We start from the raw sequence: 21,815 nt of genomic DNA, 5'->3' as shown, positions 1-21,815 counted from the left end.
GGCGCTATTTAGATTTTGGCCACTAGATAGCAACAGTGTATGTGCAAAGTTTTAGACTGATCCAATGAAGCATTGCATTTCTGTTCAAAATGTTGTATCAACACTGCCCAAATGTGCTTAATTGGTTTATTAATACATTTTCAAGTTCATAACTGTGCACTCTCCACAAACAATAGCATGGTATTCTTTCACTGTAATAGCTACTGTAAATTGGACAGTGCAGTTAGATTAACAAGAATTTAAGCTTTCTGCCCATATCAGAAATGTCTATGTCCTGGGAAATGTTCTTGTTACTTACAACCGCATGCTAATCACATTAGCCTACGTTAGCTCAACCGTCCCGCGGGGGGACACACCGATACTGTAGAAGTTTTAAGCAAAGTTGCTATTCCTCAATAAAGTTATTGGAAATGTTCTTAGTTTTTTCCTGTGTTTCTTCCTAAGAAAAAAGTTAAGAAGAAATGGGATTCTTGAAAATAATGTTTTAAGAATTCTTCGTGGAAAACTACTTAACTTTAGTACAGCTAAACCCTTGTCTTGTGACAACTGGATAATTTTGTAACAGTGAATGTTTTCTTGCGCCACTGCCACAGACAGTCTGCTTCCGGACATTTAAATACAGCAAGAAAACTAATTAAACGTGCATTATCTAGCTAGCTAGTAATTAACAATATATTACAATATTCTAGAAGTGTTAAATAGCTACTGTTAGCTCGTCAATTTGTAAAGAAGAACTTGGCTAACTTAGCTAGCTAACTTACCGGTCACACAGTCCCTCTACCACTGTCTCTCCTTTCATGGACAACACCTTCACCTCCAGCTGGTCTACATGAATGGTCGATACCCCCTCCAGTCTTCTTCAACTCCCTGCTTCTCTCAGCTCCTTTCTTAGCAGCCGACTTGATGTCGGACCACTTTTTTTTTACAACGTCACTGTCCCTTGCCATACCCCCGACGGGAGAGACAGACTCGGCCACTCTCACCCATCCTCTCTTTTTGGTCTCTGCAGTGACTCCGCAGTTATCGAGTGTCCCCAACAGCAACCTTTTCCTGGCTGCTATTTCCTCCACCATCAATTCAAGCTCTTGTTTGCTGAAGTTTTGTGCTTTTCTTGGTTATCCATTTTTGTTTTTGATATAACTAGTCTGATGGCTATAATGTGTGAAAAATGATGTTTATTTTTGTGTATAAAGGGTTTGCGAGCCACCTAAAAAATGTATATTCTCGAGACATAAAGCAGATAAATAAATGTAATAAAATGGAAATATCAACACTTTATTATAATGGGCCAAATCCTATCATCCCTGTCACTGGTTTATTTATTGATTTCAAGCACGTCACTAATATCAATGCCACATGAGAAGATATTTACAAAGTTCTTAGGAAAGATATTTACGAAGTTCCTAAGAAAACTATGAATTCCTAAGAACATTAAGGAATGCACTTACGAACTATCATATGAACCTCTTATTTTTTTCCATAAGAAACTTCTTACTTTTTTTCGTAAGTAGTGTTTTGTGAATCTGGCCTCAGAGCCCTATACTATGAATCAGTTTTTTATTTATTTTTTATTTAACCTTTATTTAACTAGGCAAGTCAGTTAAGAACATATTCTTATTTACAATGACGGCCTACCCCAGCCAAACACGGACGACGCTGCGTCAATTGTGCGCCGCCCTATGGGACTCCAAATCATGGCCGGATGTGATACAGCCTGGATTCCGAACCAGGGACTATAGTGACGCCTCTTGCACTAAGATGCAGTGCCTTAGACCGCTGCGCCACTCGAGGAGTTAGTGAGTTGACTTTGGTCAACTCGTTATAACTGCTGACACAAAAGTGGCTCACCTTTTAGCCAGGTCAATTTCTATGGCAACAAATCCTTCAGAACTAACCTGCTCCGGGGCAGGCTAACTCGAGGTTAACTCTACTTATCCTGAATGAAGTGTGTGAGCCATGAGTTGATGACCAATCAAAGTAGATTCCCTTCCTTTCGGAGAGTGCGTCATCATCCCTTCATTCTCCAGACTATATTTGAGGAAGATGACGGATTTAAATATTTTGTAAATCAAATGTTCTTGTGTGTAAAAAAAATAAATAAATATTCAAATACATATCACACAACACATTTAGTAATAACAGGACTAGGGTTGCAAAATTCTGAAAACGTTCAATAAATTCCCTGATTTTAGCTATATCCCGGTTGGATGATTCCCGGAATCAGGAGGGAATAAACAGGATTTCTGGAAAACCAGGGTGTGCACTCAGCTGCACATGTGGTTTCAGGGAGAAATGCTACAGAGAATATTTGGAGATGGCTGGTGCATTTTCTCACTGCCTACCTCTGTGTATGGGTGATAGCTCCCCCCCTCCGTGAGATCCAGTTGGAACTGGACATTTCTGGCCACTGCTGGCTCCCTGCCCACTCCCACAGGCCAGGCTCCATTAGCAGCACTTCCGGGAGTGTTTGAGAGAAGGAGGAGGAGCAGCAGGAAACAATTGACAGGGAGAAGGCTGGAAAATGAAGAAAGGAATATTGGGGTGTACTATTAAGGGGAAATTCTTGCAAATGTGAACATATTTAATGGTCACGTATACATATAGTGCCTTCAGAAAGTATTCACACCCCTTTTCCCATATTTTGTTGTGTTCTAGCCTGATTTTAAAATGGATTCAATTAGATTTTTTGTCATTGCCCTACACACGATACCCCATAATGTCAAAGTGGAGTTGGATTTTTAAATTTTATTCAAATTGATAAAAAAATTAAAAGCTGAAATGTCTTGAGTCAGTAAGTATTCAACCCCTTTGCTATGGCAAGCCTAAACAAGTTCAGGAGTAAAAATGTGCTTAACAAGTCACATATTAAGTTGCATGGACTTTCTGTGTGCAATAATAGTGTTAAACATGATTTTTGAATGACTAACTCATCTCTGTACGCCACACATACATATAATTGTACAGCACGATTTAACAGCACAAGCAGTCTTCCGTCCAAATTGCTCTCTATTTTCCCTATTGTAGTAGTTCTATGCTACTCTCCCAACCTTGGTTGTTAGTCAAGGTGATTTGATTAACATCCATATGGGCACGACCTGCTGAACATTTTGTGAAATTGGAACAATGGTGGCCAATATTTCAAGCCTTAATGCACTCGTGGGATAATTTGTATATTAACCGGTGAACGGTTATGCAGAATATTCTGCTTCAACATATGAATAGAAAAAAACCCTGTATCAAAACAGATTTAGTTTCATGTTGATGAATTGGGCCGATAACAGTGCCACTGCAAGACAAGTAATGGTATTACATATCTTCATGTTAGTTTAACCATCATTATTTCCAACCTCATATAGAAGGTTGTTCAAACAAACCTGATTGTTGAGTGTGTAATGGATTGAGGATGTTTACGATATACATCAGATCTGTGAGCTATATCAAAATCTTTTGTAATTGTTCAGACAAAAGTACACCATTTCTGAATTATGTCTGATATGTGAGATTCTGTGACATTCACAGTATGCTATTTTCCATTAAGCCTCTGTTCCTCTCCGGCAGCAGTGATTCCAGCAGTAGTTCGAGTGATGACTCCCCAGCACGTTCAGTTCAGTCTGCTGCCGTCCCTGCACCTTCAGCTCTGGCTTTATCTGCCGTTGACAAGGATGAGCCTCGAAAAAGTTTTGGTGTCAAGGTCCAGAATCTTCCTGTGCGTTCTACAGGTGAGGATTTGACCCCTTTTCTGCTGTGTATATACCATACGTTGTCTAGTCTAGACTACAGGGTCAATACACTGTTAGGTTTTGGCAATAATTTCATTTGTTGAGTTAATGACATTGTTGTTGAGGCTCTTTGTACTGCAGATATGAATTAGTCTCTATGTACAGTGTATTCGTAAAGTATTCAGACCCCTTGACATTTTCCACGTTTTTTGTTACGTTACAGCCTTATTCTAAAATGGATGAATAGTTTTTTTCCCTCATCAATCTACATACAATACGTCATAATGATGAAGAAAAAACATTTGAGACATTTTTGCAAATTTATAAAAAAAAAAAAAGAAGAAATATTACATTTACATACGTATTCAGACCCTTTACTCAGTACTTTGTTGAAGCACCTTTGGCAGCGATTACAGCCTTAAGTCTTCTTGGGTATGATGCTACAAGCTTGGCACACCTGTATTTGGGGAGTTTCTCTGCAGATCTTCTCAAGCTCTGTCAGGTTGGATGGGGAGCGTTGCTGCCTAGCTATTTTCCGGTCTCTCCAGAGATGTTGGATCAGGTTTCAAGTCCAGTCTCTGGCTGGGCCACTCAAGGACATTCAGAGAAGCCACTCCTGCATTGTCTTGGCTGTGTGCTTAGGGTTGTTGTCCTGTGGAAGGTGAACCTTCACTCCAGTCTGAGGTCCTGAGCGCTCTGGAGCAGGTTTTAATCAAGGATCTCTCTGTACTCTGTTCATCTTTCCCTCGATCCTGACTAGTCTCCCACTCCCTGCTGCTAAAAACATCCCCACAGCATGATGCTGCCACCACCATGCTTCACCCTAGGGATGGTGCCAGGTTTCCTCCAGATATGATGCTTGACATTCAGGCCAAAGAGTTCAATCTTGGTTTCATCAGACCAGAGAATCTTGTTTCTCATGGTCTGAGAGTCTTTATGTGCCTTTTGGCAAACTCCAAACGGGCTGTCATATGCCTTTTACTGAGGAGTGGTTTTCGTCTGGCCACTCTACCATAAAGGCCTTATTGGTGGAGTGCTGCAGAGATTTACATTTACATTTAAGTCATTTAGCAGACGCTCTTATCCAGAGCGACTTACAAATTGGGGTTTGTAAGATGGTGGTCCTTCTGGAAGGTTCTCCCATCTCCACAGAGGAACTATAGATCTCTGTCAGAGTGACCATTGGGTTCTTGGTCCCTGACCTAAGCACTTCTCCCCTGATTGCTCAGTTTGGCCGGGCGGCCAGCTCTAGGAAGAGTCTTGGTGGTTCCAAACTTTTTCCATTTAAGAATGATGGAGGCCATTGTGTTCTTGGGGACCTTCAATGCTGCAGAATTATTTTGGTACCCTTCCCCAGATCTGTGCCTTGACACAATCCTGTCTCAGGGGCTCTAAGGACAATTGCTTCGACCTCATGGCTTGGTTTTTGCTCTGACATGCACTGTCAGCTGTGGGACCTTATATAGACAGGTGCGTGCTTTTCCAAATCATGTTCAGTCAATTGAATTTACCACAAGTGGGCTCCAATCAAGTTGTAGAAACATCTCAAGGATGATCAAAGGATACCGGATGCACCGGAGCTCAATTTTGAGTCTCATAGCAAATGATCTGAATACTTACAGTTGAAGTCGGAAGTTTACATACATTTAGGTTGGAGTCATTAAAACTAGTTTTTCAACCACTCCACAAATTTCTTGTTAACAAACTATAGTTTTGGCAAGTCGGTTAGGACATCTACTTTGTGCATGACGCAAGTAATTTTTCCAACAATTGTTTACAGACAGATTATTTCACTGTTTCACAATTCCAGTGGGTCAGAAATTTACATACACTAGTTGACTGTGCCTTTAAACCACTAGGAAAATTCCAGAAAATGATGTCATGGCTTTAGAAGCTTCTGATAGGCTAATTGACATAATTTGAGTCAATTGGAGGTGCACCTGTGGATGTATTTCAAGGCCTACCTTCAAACTCAGTGCCTCTTTGCTTGACATCATGGGAAAATCAAAATAAATCAGCCAAGACCTCAGAAAATAAATTGTAGACCTCCACAAGTCTGGTTCATCCTTGGGAGCAATTTAAAAATGCCTGAAGGTACCACGTTCATCTGTACAAACAATAGTACGCAAGTATAAACACTATGGGACCACGCAGCCGTCATACCGCTCAGGAAGGAGACACGTTCTGTCTCCTAGAAATTAACTTACTTTGGTGTGAAAAGTGCAAATCAATCACAGAACAACAGCAAAGGACCCTGTGAAGATGCTAGAGGAAACAGGTACAAAAGTATCTATATCCACAGTAGAACGAGTGCTATATCGACATAACCTGAAAGGCCGCTCAGCAAGGAAGAAGCCACTGCTCCAAAACCTCCATTTAAAAAAGCCAGACTACGGTTTGCAACTGCACATGGGGACCAAGATTGTACTTTTTGGACAATTGTCATCTGGTCTGATAAACAAAAATAAAACTGTTTGGGCATAATGACCATCATTATGTTTGGAGGAAAAGGGGGACGCTTGAAAGCCGAAGAACACCATCCCAACCATGAAGCATGGGGGTGGTAGCATCATGTTGTGGGGGTGCTTTGCTGCAGGAGGGACTGGTGCATTATGTGGATATATTGAAGCAACATCTCAAGATATCAGTCAGGAAGTTAAAGCTTGGTCGCAAATGGGTCTTCCAAATGGACAATGACCCGAAGCATACTTCCAAAGTTGTGGCAAAAGGGCTTAAAGACAACAAAGTCAAGGTATTGGAGTGGCCATCACAAATCGCTGACCTCAATCCTATAGAACATTTTTGGGCAGAACTGATAAAGCGAGCAAGGAGGCCTACAAACCTGACTCAGTTACTTACACCAGCTCTGTCAGGAGGTATGGGCCAAAATTCACCCAACTTATTGTGGGAAGCTTGTGGAAGGCTACACAAAATGTTTGACCCAAGTTAAACAATTTAAAGGCAATGCTACCAAATACTAACTGAGTGTATGTAAACTTCTGACCCACTGGGAATGTGATGAAAGAAATAAAAGCTGAAATGAATCATTCTCTCTACTATTATTCTGACATTTCACATTCTTAAAATAAAGTAGTGATCCTAACGGACCTAAGACAGGGAATTTTTACTAGGATTAAATGTCAGGAATTGTGAAAAACTGAGTTTAAATGTATTTGGCTAAGGTGTATGTAAACATCCGACTTCAACTGTATGTAAATACGTTTTTTTTTGTTATATATTTTTTATACATTTGCAATTTGCAATTTCTTAAAACCTGTTTTCACTTTGTCATTATGGGGTATTGTGTGTAGATTGAAGATAACATATGTTTTAACTTCTTATGGCTGCAGTGGCAGTATTGAGTAGCTTGGATGAAATGTGCACAGAGGTGCCCAGAGTAAACGGCCTGCTCCTCAGTCATAGTTGCTAATATATGCATATTATTATTAGTATTGGATAGAAAACACTCTGAAGTTTCTAAAACGGTTTGAATTATGTCTGTGAGTATAACAGAACTCATATGGCAGGCAAAAACCTGAGAAGTTCCACTTCCTGTTTGGATTTTTTCTGAGGCTGGTAGATTTTCAACCAAGCTCCCATTGAAATTACAGCGAGATATGGATGAGTTTTCACTTCCTACGGCTTCCACTAGATGTCAACAGTCAATATAACTTTGTCTGATGACTCTACTGTGAAGGGGGGCCGAAGGAGACAGGAATGAGTAACCACTGCCATGAGGTGACCATGCTTTGACCACGCGCGTTCACGCGAGAGGCAGCTCCGTTCCATCGCTCATCTGAAGTCAATGTAATTCTCCGGTTGGAACGTTATTCAAGATGTATGTTAACAACATTCTATAGATTGATTCAATACATCGTTTGACATGTTTCTACTGACTGTTACGGAACTTTTGGACATTTCGTCACGTTTTAGTGAACGCGCTTTGTGACTTTGGAATTGTTTACCAAACGTGCTAACCAAGTAGCTAATTGGACATAAATAAAGGACATTATCGAACAAATCAAGCATTTATTGTGGACCTGCGATTCCTAGGACTGCATTCTGATGAAGATCATCAAAGGTAAGGAAACATTTATCATGTAATTTCTGGTTTCTGTTGACTCCAACATGGCGGCTAATTTGACTCTTGTTCTGAGCTCCGTCTCAGATTATTGCATGGTTTGCTTTTTCCGTAAAGTTCTTTTGAAATCTGACACAGCGGTTGCATTAAGGAGAGGTATATCTATAATTCCATGTGTATAACTTGTATTATCATCTACATTTATGATGAGTATTTCTGTTGAAACGATGTGGCTATGCACTATCACTGGATGTTTTTGGAACTAGTGAATGTAACGCGCCAATGTAAACTCAGATTTTTTAAATAGAAATATGAACTTTATCAAACAAAACATGCATGTATTGTGTAACATGAAGTCCTATGAGTGTCATCTGATGAAGATCATCAAAGGTTAGTGATTAATTTTAGCTATATTTCTGCTTTTTGTGACTGCTATCTTTGGCTGGAAAAATGGCTGTGCTTATTGTGGTTTGGTGTGACCTAACATAATTGTTTGTAGTGCTTTCGCTGAAAAGCATATTTGAAATCGGACACTTTGGTGGGATTAACAACAAGATTACCTTTAAAATGGTATAAGAAACATGTATGTCTGAGGAATTTTAATTATGAGATTTCTGTTGTTTTGAATTTGGTGCCCTGCACTTTCACTGGCTGTTGTCATATCATCCCGTTACCGGGATTGCAGCCATAGTTAATCCATTTTAGAATATGGCTGTAACGTAACAAAATGTGGAAAAAGTGAAGGGGTCTGAATACTTTCCGAGTGCACTGTATGCACCACAAAGTATTTTGTCAAGCTTTTATATTTTCTTTTTTCCCTCTTTCAGATACAAGTCTGAAGGATGGCCTGTTCCATGAGTTCAAGAAGTATGGGAAGGTGACGTCTGTGCAAATCAATGGAGCTTTAGAGGAGCGCTATGGACTTGTGTTCTTTCGCCAGCAAGAGGACCAGGAGAAGGCCCTTGGCGCGTCAAAGGGGAAGCTGTTTTTTGGCATGCAAATTGAGGTCATCATCTGGAATGGCCCTGGTGCGTCCACAACTGGTATATAAAGTGGATTAAGTTTTTCCTAACCACTTAACCTGACCAGGAAAATCTCTGGGCTCTACCTTTTTAAACATTATTTAAACAGGTTTATGAAAACATTAATTTCTCTTTTTAGAGACTGAAAGCGAGAATGAGTTCCGGCCTCTGGATGAGAGGATAGACGAGTTTCACCCGAAAGCCACACGAACTCTGTTTATTGGCAACCTGGAAAAGACCACCAGCTACCATGACCTGCTCAATATCTTTCAGCGTTTTGGGGAGATAGTGGTATGTAAAATACATTCTGCATGTTGCAAAGGAGATTTTGTGAGGGAGGAATTGCCTAATTCAACACTGCCTCTCTAAATTTAGTGTTGCCTTTCTTTCCATTCACATAGGATATTGACATCAAGAAAGTTAATGGTGCCCCTCAGTATGCCTTTCTACAGTACTGTGACATTGGCAGTGTTTGTAAGGCCATAACGAAGATGGATGGAGAGTACCTCTGCAACAATAGGCTAAAGGTGAGGACAGCATTATAACTCACATTTTACACAAAACACTTATTTTGAATGTACAACTGAGATTTTAGTTGTTGATAGTAGTGACAGGAGTATTGTCAACAGGATAATATTGTTGATATGTTATTTATCCCTATTTTTACAGCTGGGATTTGGAAAAAGCATGCCCACAACTTGTGTTTGGTTGGATGGTTTAGCCTCCAACATCACAGAGCAGTATCTCACTCGTCATTTCTGTCGTTATGGACATGTTGTCAAGGTAAGCCTGCTGCTTTTCCTGTTTAAGCCATTTTCTCATGACACATTTCATTTCATTCCACATGTTATCTAAAGGAAGATCATATAGTTTTACCAAATTTTGTCATACTTCTCTCCCCTCCCACCACAGGTTGTATTTGACAGACCCAAAGGAATGGCCCTTATCCTGTATAAAAACATTGAATATGCACAGGCCGCTGTCAAAGAGACCAAGAGTTGGAAGATTGGTGGCAACAAAATTAAGGTCAGCAGAAAAAACATATTTTGAACTAGAATGCCTGTTGGTTGGGGGAATAGGCCAGATGATTGAAGACCATAGTCCAAACAATAATTTTTGTCCGCCTTATCAATTTCCATGTGTTTTGTTTGCAGGTGGACTTTGCCAATCAGGAAAGTCAGATGGCTTTCTATCGCTCAATGCAGGCATCTGGGCAGGACATTCGCGACTTCTATGAAATCCTATCTGAAGGAAGGTTTGTATAATTTAGCTCTAGTTTTCCTTTGTCACAGATCCCCATTGAAAAATAATATAATAATTTTGGTTCCTAAGTATATTTTGGTGTTTTTCAGTGATGAACGCAGGCCGCAATATGAGATTGCAATTGAACGGCCATTCTTTGACAACAATGTGCGAACACCTGGAGGAGCCTTAATAGAAGACCCCCGTCGCAAGTTACCTGCCAGAAGCCGTGAGTCCTACACTGAATGGGACCCATACCAGGGAGATTTCTATGACCCACATTACTTTGATGACCCGCGTGAATACAGAGATCACAGAGACCCCTATGAGCAGGACATCCGCAAATACAGTTACTTGCAGAGGGAGCGTGAGAGGGAGCGCTTTGAAACAGACCGTGAACGTGACCATGGGCGGAGGACAATTGAACACAGCCAGAGCCCTTCTCACCCTAATCGCCCTGTCAGTCCTACAGTGTCCCCCTCTCTCTCTGAGCGTCTACCAAGTGACTCTGATCGCCGCATTTGCTGTAGATCCTCAGAGCAAAGTGGCAGCTGCAGTTCACCCTCACCTCCAAAATTTGACAAGCCTGACAAGGAACACCCTGACCAGTATAATAAGAGTGATAAGCCAGAGAAGGAGAGATCCTTTGAAGTTGAACGTGGTATTGGCGGTGAAAAGGAAAGGCGGGCCGGGTGCAAGGAGAAGGGTGAAAAGGAGAAAGGCGAGAAACTGAGGCTGAGGAAATTTAAGTTGCTATGTCCCAGCATTCCATCGCCTGAGACGGACCCTGAACTTGAAAGAGAAGGTAGTCCAGGCCTTCGAAGCAAAGTCAGCAAGTTTCCTCCTAAGGAAAAAGAAGGATCGGGCAAAGGACAGCTAGACCTACCACCTTGTGTGGTGCAGCTAACGCGTGTGAAGGAGAAGGAAGGAAAATCGCTTGGTCATTCTGTCCTAGAAAAACAAAAACGTGGGAATGACAGTATTCGTCTTGAATCACCCTCAAGTGACCAGAACAGTCCTCCCTTTCACATAAAGCCTCAAAAAGGAGATATAATCAAGCATAGAAAGGTGCCCAAAGACAAAAACATGGCAAGACTGGTTGAAGTTGTAGAAAATGATGTTAAAATGAAAGCCAAAATACATATGAAAGCTGGCCCTGGGTTTGATGGTTCTAACTCTGTGGATGTTGACCGTCTAGCTGCACGAAAGAGGCGTTTTGAAGAATCCATGCTGAAGACCGATCGACTGAAGAGGGCCAGTCAGGAAGAGGAAGAGTGTGGTAGATTGGGACTCAGGAAGCCAGCTGACAGTGCAATGGCAGAGGAGAATGAGGGTGACAAGAGCCTATTGCAAAAAGGGGTTCATAAGAAAGAGCATTGCAAGGCTAAATCTGAGAGACTTGTTACTGTTTTCAGTCCTAAAGATAAACAAGAGTCTGATATTGTCTCCATGGGAATGGGCCTTGGACTCAGTTTGGAACTTCAGTCACGACTTGGAGAGCCAACAGAAGATGAAACCGATCCATTAGACCCACCCTGTCTGAAAATTGAGTTTTGGGGATCAAATATCCAGAGGAGTTCAAGTCTCATGAAAATCTCTGATGGGAGTCTTGAACAAGACGCATTCAAGGTACAGCCGCAAGAAGTCAATGGCGAGCAGGGTGTAGGACTATACAAAAGCAGAGGGGAGACTGAGGAACGACTTGCGTCTGACATTGACCACTCTCAGAGCTGCAAAAAACAAATGAAACAGAGCCAACGGCTTTGGCAGAAGCTAGAAGAGCCTGACAAATCAGATAAAACTGAAAGCCCACAAGGCAGCAACACAGAGGACTTTGAACGTCGCAGTCTGTTGCATGAGGTAGGAAAATCACGTCAAGATGTCACACATGATTCTCCATCTAACAAACGTAAGAAATCTGATAGTTTTGATTTTGATTTGCTAAGTGCTAAGAGAGAACAACACTACAGGTCTTCCCAGGAATTAAATGAAGACCTTTGCCGGAGTGTCACAGCCTTTTCTGGCTCTGGTCACTTTCCCTCAAATGAAGAAGTGTGTGCTTCCCAGTTATCACAATCAGTTACCAATAAAGAGACTAAAGACTCTCCTGAAAAAGAGGACAAAGTCTACTCGCATGTAGATTCATTGAAATACAGCTTGGACATGACACCAAATAGTCTCAGTTCCCCGAACACAGAATTTCCTAAGTCTAAGACAACATTGCTTGGGTGTGATGAGGAGCTACTTCAACGATGGGAGAGCGGAATCAAATCTGACTTCCTCAGAATGGACATGACCTTCCCCAGTAGCATTGTGAAACCTGAAAGCATTCGCAAACGTCTTGTGCGTGAACTAGAGCCTGGAGAAGTACATTCAGATTCAGATAATGATGGGGAGAACAAAAACCACTCCCCTAAGCCCAACACTTCACTGTCCTCTATCCTCAGGGAACGTGAAGAAAGGTTGACAGACCTGAATTTCTCAGGCTCCTTGGAGAAGAATAAGTTCTATTCTTTTGCATTAGATAAGACTATAACTCCAGACACAAAAGCACTTCTTGAGCGAGCCAAGTCATTGTCCTCCTCAAGGGAGGATAATTGGTCCTTTCTTGACAGAGACTCTTGCTTTGCAAGTCTTCGCAGTAGATCAGACAAAGAAAAGGCAGAGTCTGCACCACGACCTATCCCGTCTTGGTACATGAAGAAGAAGAAGATTCGTACTGACTCTGAAGGTAAACTGGATGACAAAAAGGAGGACCCCAAAGCAGAGGATCAGCAACGGCAGGAGCTGTTTGCCTCTCGTTTTCTTCATAGTTCAATCTTTGAGCAAGATTCACGGCGTTTGCAACATCTTGAGCGCAAAGATCCAGATCCTAAGTCGGGATTTGGTAGACATCTTTCCAAACAGGATTCTGTCGAAGGACAACCTGAGCCAGGAGGAGTGGACCTTCAAGAGCCCATAGTGCTTTTTCATAGCCGCTTTCTAGAGCTTCAACAACAGAAGGAGACCTCAAGGGACCACTTTCCACCAGAAATTGAAAGCGTTGATGTGGTTGATAAGAGTGAAGGAGAAGAAGTTCAGAATGAACAACAAGAAGGGTCTTCCAATGTTTCAGAGTTCATGCAGAAGACTGATATTAAATCAGTCGGCCCTTCTCTCATCCTGCCAATTTCACTGTTTCTTCCTTCACCCAGAGAGATATTGCCACAGCAGGAGAAAGAGGCTGTTTTAACTTCCTCATCTGAACAGACTGTCTCACCGATTAAAGAGGAAAAAGTGGAACATAATCGTGATTTGTCCCTATCCCAATCTCCTCCAATAGTAGAGATCCAACCACCATCCTCGATTGTAATCACACCCCTACGGTCTGTCCTTTCAGAGGCTGAGGTTAAAGTTGAACCTAGAGAGGAATTATGTGAACCCAAAGTTACAACTGAAAGCAATATTACAGTGGATCATGCGTCTTTCTTTGATAATAAGCTTCCCACTCCTGGTGCCTCATTAAGTTGTTTTGATGCAGAGGCTGCCAAATTCCCCTGTTCTGCTTCCCCCAAGATTGAAGAGAATATGAACATGGTAAAAATGGAGGTCCAACCAGAGAAACCAGATTCTAAGGACTTTGACACACCTCAGAAATCTGAAGCTTCCCATGAGGTTCACATACCAGTTTCAGAGGCTGAACTGAAACCAGCAAAGCCAATTCGCAAACACCCCAAGAGTAAAAGGGCTAAGCCAAATGTGTCCGTAACACAAATCCTGAAGCCTCCCGAAACAGTTGTCTCTGAGAAACCAGTTACTCGAAAGAGTGAGCGAATTGACAGAGAGAAGCTGAAAAGGTCTTCATCTCCACAAGGAGAAATATCATCAGAGCCTATAACCACAGCCAAGTCACCAGTTCATGCCCTTGACCCTGAGAATGAATCAAGCCTATTCCCCGGAAGGACTAGACGCCGAAATGTTCGGTCTGTTTATGCCACACCATCTGAAGGGGAAGCCCAGCCACCAGGTAAAGAGGTGGTGGAGTATTCCCGCGCCACACGTAAACGTGGTGTTGACAAAGCACCAGTGCAGCAGCTGCAGCAGGACACATTGAACACATCTACTAACACAAGGCGAGGTCGCCCATCCAAGTCACGCAGGCAAGGGGAAGATGTGTCACCAGTGAAAGGAGACTCACAGAAAGCAACAAAGGAAGACATTGATATCAAAGAGCCCGTGAACACTGGAGAGGGTTTAAGAATGTCTGAGGGGTGGCATTCACCCCGTATGCAGAAAGTGCAGACCGCTCAAGTGTCTTCACCTACTGGAACCTCTGTTGGCAGGAGAGCAAGTAGAGTAGACAAACAATCTGAGAGTGCAACATCAACAGGAGAGAAGTCGGGTGATAATACTGAAGAGCCTGAGCCCAAAATAAAAGATGAGTCTGAAGAAGCAGGGACATTATTAGAGGAAGCAAAGCAATGCTTGCCAACACAGAAAGACAAAACAGACAAAGATCTAACTGATCAAATTGCAAAAAAGTTATCTGAAGGGGACATTGAGAGGATAGAATCTACCCATGTAGAGAAAAGACAACAATCTGAAAAGAGTGGGAAAGTAAAAGCACCAAGGTTGACACAAAATGCCAAATTGGTGACAGAGGATAAATTGCATTGCTTGAGAAACTTTGAGATTCGTGTAAGCGTAGATGATGTGAAAGGGTTGCTTTGCTCTGGGGAGGATGAGTCTGAATCTTTTGAGACCACTGTTAAAAAGGCCAAACCAGGAATACTAGATAAAGAAGAAACAAGGACTCAGTATCTGAAAGAAGCAGCAGAGCTCAGCCCAGAGGAAAATGACGTTCTATTAGATCCTGAACCACCGGTGGACCCAGCAGCCGCTCTTTTGGCACGTCAGATGGAACTGGAACGGGCAGTGGAGAATATTGCCAAACTTTCAGTTGAGAAACCTATTCCACCCTATAAGGAACCACCTGCAGAGCCACGTACCCTACTGCCCCCTGTCACTGTAGAACCAGAGGACGAAATGGAGGGGGAGAAGTCTGCTAATCCTGCCAGTGAAACCGAACTGGCTGCTGCCATTGATTCCATTACTGCTGAAGACATATCTACTGATACAGATGGGTTCACAGCTCCTCCCACTTACACTGCACTTGTCCCTACACCAGAGCCACTGGTTTCACCCTCTGCCGATGATGTTTTGGAACCAGAAAAACACATTATTGACCCAGACCCAGGGATGAGAGTTCTGATTCCCAGTGTCAAGCCCTTGATGCCAGATGCTAAAGCCTCTGAATCATCTGTCTCTGGGGCCTCTGCCCAAGATGATTCCCCTTCACCAGAAACACCCAAGAAAACAGGGAAAGCAGTCAGAGCTAAGACTCCAAAGAGGTCCAGGGGACGAAAGGCTTGTATCAACAGGAAGGGAGAGACTGCTGAAGATGTACCAGAAGCTGAGACCTCCCCTATCAAGCCAACAGAGTCCATTCCTAAAGACATGGAAATCATCAACTCTAAGGCAGCTACTGCTACAGCAACAGTGGATGTCACATGCACCATGACTGTAGACACCCCTAAGGAGGCAGAACAACCTGCTGTGGAACAACCCGTACCTGAAGAATCTGCCTTTCACTCTAGCACCAAGAGTCCTCCTCATTTCAAAAAGTTACAGCTATCAGCAGTATCCCCTGCTCTTTCTTCATCCCTTGCCCTCAAACCATATCCAACCCAATTGAATGTCCCTCCACCCCGCCCAGGCACGATGCCTGTTTCACCAGACTGGCTTCCCAGATCTGAAGAAAGTAGAATTCATGCTACTCCTGCAATTCAAGTTAATGTAGTCACCCCCTCTGCACAAGCAGTAACTGCACTTGGGAACCAGTCAGCAAATCCACCCATGCCTCCTGATACTAAGGCATCGGATATTGACCCTAGCTCCAGCACTCTAAGAAAGATCCTCATGGAGCCCAAATATGTATCAGCATCAAACAGCAATGCCATCCCTACTACAGTCCTAACGACAACGCTGGCAGACATTCGCATGTCAGAGAATGAGAACTCGTCTGACACAATGACCGCTTGGCACAAGCATCTTAAAGACAGAACCTCGCCTTTGATACCACATCCCACTTTTCAAAAACCTTCCCCGCTCACTGAGACCCATCAGAACTTTGGAGAGAAGATAGTGCATTCAGTCATTTCTTCGCCTACTACCTCTGTCATCAGCCGGATTCCAATGCCCTATGATACTGAGGAAGCACCTCGAATCTCCCTAAGTAACCGTAATGCTGGCCTATCTTTACCCAAACAGAAATCCGGATCAAGTATGAACGAGAACAATCGTTACCATGGAGTGGATGCAGCAGAGGATTTGAACAGCAGAGGATGGTCTGTAGTTGAGAGCACACCCTACAACACAGACTCCAGTCCTGGCCTCAGGGTGAATACATCACAGGGTGTGGTAGTACTAAGTTACTCAGGGCAAAAAACAGAGGGACCTCAACGGATCAGCGCCAAAATTAGCCAGATCCCACCAGCCAGTGCAGTTGACATAGAGTTCCAGCAGTCTGTCTCTAAATCTCAGATTAAGCAAGAACCGCTTACCCCATCCCAGCCTTCCACCCCCAAGGGACCCCTGACACCCACAGGGTACGGACACCCTGGGGTACTCTTAACTGGCCAGTCATACAATTTTCAGCCTGTCATCTCCACCATTAAGCAGGAGAGTCCTGGTTCTGACAAGTCAGAGTCGTCATATCACACTGGACTTCAGGGTAGCACAGTAATGATGATTCAACCAAAGATGATTCAACAACCGGTCACTAGTCCTCAAGTATTGATGTACAAGAAAGGCCTTGGAGTAGAATCCATACCAATGCTGGCGGATATGGCAAAGGCACACAGGACATCCAACCTCAGTCCAATCATGAATCCACATCACCCATCTTTGACTGGAAACCGTATGAGTCCTAGTCCCAGTACCCCAACTGATCAGTCAGTCCCACACCTCAAGCAAGAGCCCTATTCCCCTCGAACAACAGGCCACTCACCTTCACCCTTTGCCAAAGTTTGCCCTCCCAGCAACTCAATGTCCCCCCATGGCAGCTCTATGGTTTTGCATCCTGGTATGCCTGAGATGTCTCTGTACATCTCCAGTATGCACCACCCCCACCCAGAGCAGTCTGTTATCATGACCCCAGTGTCGCATAGCGTCACCCAGTCAGTGTCTATGGGTCGCCTCTCTCACGGCGAGGTCAGGATGAACACCCCACACCTTTCTGGAATGAATTACGGAAGACGGGCAGATTTCCTACCATCTTCCCACACTGGGCCTCCTCAGCGCTCCAACATACCAGCCGTGATCAGAGACATGGTAGTGCAGTCCCACGTGGGCCCCACTCGGGGAGCCTCAGACCGCAGCGCCGAGGAGGACATAAGGCACTACCACCAGGGGCTGTGCAGATCCTCTACACCCCAGCTCCAGTCAGATGTGATGATGATGCAGGCAGAGAAACAGAGAGGGCTGCATCACGCAGGTCTACATCTGGACCAGTACAGCATGGCCTCCCGAGACATCAGAGACATACGGGACATGCGCATCCTGATGCACCATCAGCTAGGAGAGCACACCATCGCAGAGGGACGTAAGTCACGAACTCCTGAGGCAGGAGCAACCTCAATTACCAACATCTCTGCTGCTTCCAATAGTCCCTTGGTTGGAAAAGGCATGACACAGATGGGGAAGGAGACTCCAAAACCATTGGAAGCAAAGATGTCTCACCCACCTCATACCGAGAGCAGCAGGATCATGGGGGTCCATTCATCCGTCCCTGTTATGGTGTCTCCTCATCATCATCCTCAAGGTGTTCAGCTGATTCATCCAGGCGGCGCTGGCTCCTTCCCAGTGTACAGGGATATGCGGGACTTCCACTCCCAGTTTTCCAGTCACTCTTCGATGGGATTTAACCTGGCTTCCCGCGGCATCACACCTTCCCAGGTCAGAGAACAATGCATGCAAGTTCATTAGTTTATAAGCTTTCATCTGTTCAGTGTTTTTGCCATTGTGTTTTCAGTTAGGGTTGACTTCTACTATTACATTGTTTCTCTCCTACATGATTACTTCTATGCATGCATCACTGTAGTCCTATTTATTACTTATGTTTCTAAACATCTTGTTTTTTATTTGTTTCCTCAGGATGCTGATCTCAGCCACAGGGGAAAGCTGTCTCAGTCACTATCTGCTGGGTCACTTGGTGGAGGATGTGAAACCAAATCGGACAACTCCCACCTCCGTCACACAACCTCCATGGACCTATCCCACATGCCCCGGATACAGAGGGACACCATTTCACCCTCTTATACATCTCCCATGGCTCTCTCCCACAAGCAAGAGCTAGTTCTGCAGAAGGGCCCACCAGTCTTCATGTCGAGCCCTCCAGCAGCACCCCTCTCAAGTTCCTCAGAGTTGCGCCCTGAGGATAAACTGGGGCACTCAGGATACCGGTCCGTTGATATGGTGCAGCTTTTAACGGTAATGAGGTTGATCATGGGAATTAGAACAATTACTAGAGGGACAATACTGAAGACATTCAGTCGTCATTTGTAAGATTAGAATTAGAAATCCGTTTAGGTAATATTGCTTGTACTTAAGATTTAACCTATTTATCTGACCTGTCTTTGCTCTACTTTTGTTTGTGCAGACATACCCCATAGTGTGGCAAGGCTTGCTGGCACTGAAGAATGACTCAGTTGCCGTGCAGCTCCACTTTGTCTCAGGCAACAATGTGCTGACTCACCACTCACTGCCGCCCCTGGAGGGAGGTGCCCCACTCCGCATTGCACAGAGGATGAGACTGGAAGCATCCCAGCTGGAGGGTGTGGCTCGCAGGATGATGGTGAGATGCTAGCTGTTCGCCATTAAAACAATGCATTTTTATCACGATTCTTAGGACGCTCTTTGGTGATGTTTTCTATTCAGGCAGCTAGTTCTCATTACAACTGTGAATGTAAACATGCTTAATATTTCAGTAGAAAGCTCAACCGATTTGATTGGGTTGTTGTTTACAGGTGGAAAATGATTACTGCCTCTTGCTAGCTCTGCCATGTGGACGAGATCAGGAGGACGTTCTCAGCCAGACCCTTCTCCTTAAAGGAGGCTTCATCACCTACCTACAGAAAAAACAGGCAGCTGGGATCATCAACGTCCCCAACCCCGGCTCTAACCAGGTATGTTGTGCATTGACTGTTATGCCATGTAAGCATCCATTTTCAAACAGACATGTTCCTTTCTGTATTCAAGTAAACATTAGTTGGAGATGGGAGTATGCTACTGAACTGACTTCAAACCATGTGTTTTGTCTATTCCTTCCCCAGCCGGCATATGTGGTGCAGATTTTCCCACCGTGTGAGTTCTCAGAGAGACACCTGTGCCGGCTTGCCCCCGACCTTCTCAACAGTATCTCCAGCATCTCCCCTCACCTCATGATTGTCATTGCCTCTGTGTAATACCTCTCCATAAAAAAACTCAATTTTCTTGAACCCACACCAAGCCAACACCAGCCTTTTTGGACTTTCATCCAGTTTAGAAAACTGGAAATGCCTCATAGTTTGGATGGGTTTGACCATTTTTTGTTTTTAAAATATGTATTTCTCTTCACCAAGTCCTTAAATCATCCTACCACCTCTGATTCCACAACTCTCTGCCTTTACTGAGAGCATACGGAAGGGTGGATTAGGAGTTTTGATGATCAATTCTATGATCATCCATTTCGCTTTTGCCATTGTTGAAGGATAACTGGATTGCATCTTGATTTTCTAAGTATTGAAGGGGACAAGGGAACTAAATTAGAAGGATGGCTAAGGGATGTTTTTACTCTTATCTAAATAATGTTTGATTTTTTTCTTTTTTTTCTTAGCGCAATGACTGGTCGTTATTGTTTTCTATGTTGAGAAAACAAAATCAAAAAGGAAATCAAAAACATGACATTTTTACAGATTGAGAAAAAAAGGACACATATTATAATAGACATGCTCCAGTGACCAATCTTTTGTACGGCTTTTATTCTTCTACCATCTGCCAATTTAATTTCCTTCTACTTCATTTCCAGTCAGCTTTCCTCAATGTTCCATCCCCAGGAAGCTATATGGGAACTTTGAGTTGTACAGTTTATACTTAATGCCTCAACAGGGGACAAAAAAAAAATAAAATAAAAAAAAATATATATATATATATATATATAAAGAATATAGAATTTGTATTTGCCTCCTTTTCAAGTCTAATGTTTAAAGATTAAAAAGATTTAGGGAGACCAAGTGGATTACATGACAGATGATCACTTTTAAAATGTTGGGGAGGGGGGTGGCAACTGACAAGGACCCCAACAAAACTCAGTCCAGTGACATTTATGAATTGAATGTTTTTAGAATTGATTATGTGCCAAAATGTATTTTTCAAAGGAAAAATCACCACAATGTATCTAAATAATATGAACCTATTTTCATACTTGAATTTGTATTCGTCACTCAGATCTACTGTAATAGCCTCTGTTTTTGATATATTTTCTTCATCAGCCCAACCTGTTACAACCTACTGCTACTCCATTGTGAAATCCTGTCCTCATTTCCATTGAGTACCATTAACAGTTCTATTTGATGTTGAATTGTGGATACAGTTTAACAAACTAGTACATTTAGTCCTTCTCTCTCCTTGTGTCCTCCACTGCCCCCTACTGTTCCTCTGAAAATACTCCTGGATACCAATATGTGTTCTCAAAGTCAAAAAGCAAATTACTAAATGACAGCTGTAGCATGCTTAACTTGAAGAAGTAAAGGGGAAATCCAATCCATGAGGCAACAAATGTGACTTGAACTTTAAACAATGCCAGGAATGGATGTGTAAACTGTCCATCTCTCTTTCCTTTCTCTGAACTAGTGTCTCCCTGAGCCAATGCTGTAAATACTCATGTTCCCAATCTGTGCTCTTGCATACTTTCCCGTATTACTGTCTCCGTTCAGGGTCCTCATATTTTGATTTGTGTGACAAAACAAGGCAGTCTGAAAGAGACACAGCTAGTTGTGAACCGATGCAGAAAGTAAACCATGATTCTCAGTTTTTGTGCTGTAAATATTTATATTACTGCAGGCTGAATACTCTCATGGTAATGTTGAAGGCACTTAATTTTGATATACAAATGACAAGAAAATACAAAAAAAAATCTTAAACTGTCTTTTGATCAAATCTTATTTCATAATTTGTGTATTTTGCTGTTCCTCTATGAGGACATTTTAAACTGTAAAATGGTTGTTTAACATACTTACAGATCATTAAATGGTCTGTCACTCTTGATTGGCGTTTTCTTGATTGTGTCAGTTGTCTTGGTATGGCTTGTTCCACTATAGATACATTACTGTATGATAATAAAATGTCAACAGTTTATCATAATGTTATTACTATATGTTGCAGTGCACCTTGAAGTCACAAGATGTCAGCATAGGCAAGTATTTTGCACGTGTCTGTAGCCTAAAGCCTACCATGGCCATTTTATGTTTTGAGTCTGAGTCCTGTATCTGCACTATTAGTTCACAATCCTAGTTTGTGGGCAAATGCCTCTCATAAATTTGTTTTTTAAGAACTGTCACAAATGTATACACAAGGCAACTGCAGTAACAAAATCAACAGTACATGCATAGGAGAGAGCGTAGAGAAGTTGCATTCTTAGTCTTGCAAAGCAAGTCAGACATTTGTATCTGATAA

At 42.8% G+C, this 21,815-nt stretch overlaps 1 protein-coding gene across 1 annotated transcript in view; it reads left to right on the top strand.

The window, feature by feature from the left end:
• The window catches only part of LOC120059287 (msx2-interacting protein-like), a 41,303-nt gene extending 19,896 nt beyond the window's left edge, over positions 1-21,407 (top strand). The window contains exons 5-16 of the mRNA XM_039008223.1: positions 3,559-3,719; positions 8,628-8,828; positions 8,962-9,113; positions 9,224-9,349; positions 9,492-9,605; positions 9,735-9,848; positions 9,977-10,077; positions 10,175-18,059; positions 18,258-18,593; positions 18,763-18,957; positions 19,130-19,288; positions 19,436-21,407. Of these exons, the coding sequence (XP_038864151.1) occupies positions 3,559-3,719; positions 8,628-8,828; positions 8,962-9,113; positions 9,224-9,349; positions 9,492-9,605; positions 9,735-9,848; positions 9,977-10,077; positions 10,175-18,059; positions 18,258-18,593; positions 18,763-18,957; positions 19,130-19,288; positions 19,436-19,567 (9,676 nt within the window). The 3' untranslated portion in view covers positions 19,568-21,407. The remainder of the gene's footprint in view (positions 1-3,558; positions 3,720-8,627; positions 8,829-8,961; positions 9,114-9,223; positions 9,350-9,491; positions 9,606-9,734; positions 9,849-9,976; positions 10,078-10,174; positions 18,060-18,257; positions 18,594-18,762; positions 18,958-19,129; positions 19,289-19,435) is intronic.
• Positions 21,408-21,815: the final 408 nt, after the last annotated feature.

The sequence above is a fragment of the Salvelinus namaycush genome, chromosome 14, assembly GCF_016432855.1.
Source record: "Salvelinus namaycush isolate Seneca chromosome 14, SaNama_1.0, whole genome shotgun sequence".
NCBI classification, from domain to species: Eukaryota; Metazoa; Chordata; class Actinopteri; order Salmoniformes; family Salmonidae; genus Salvelinus; species Salvelinus namaycush.
This window is presented reverse-complemented; position numbering and strand designations above follow the sequence as displayed.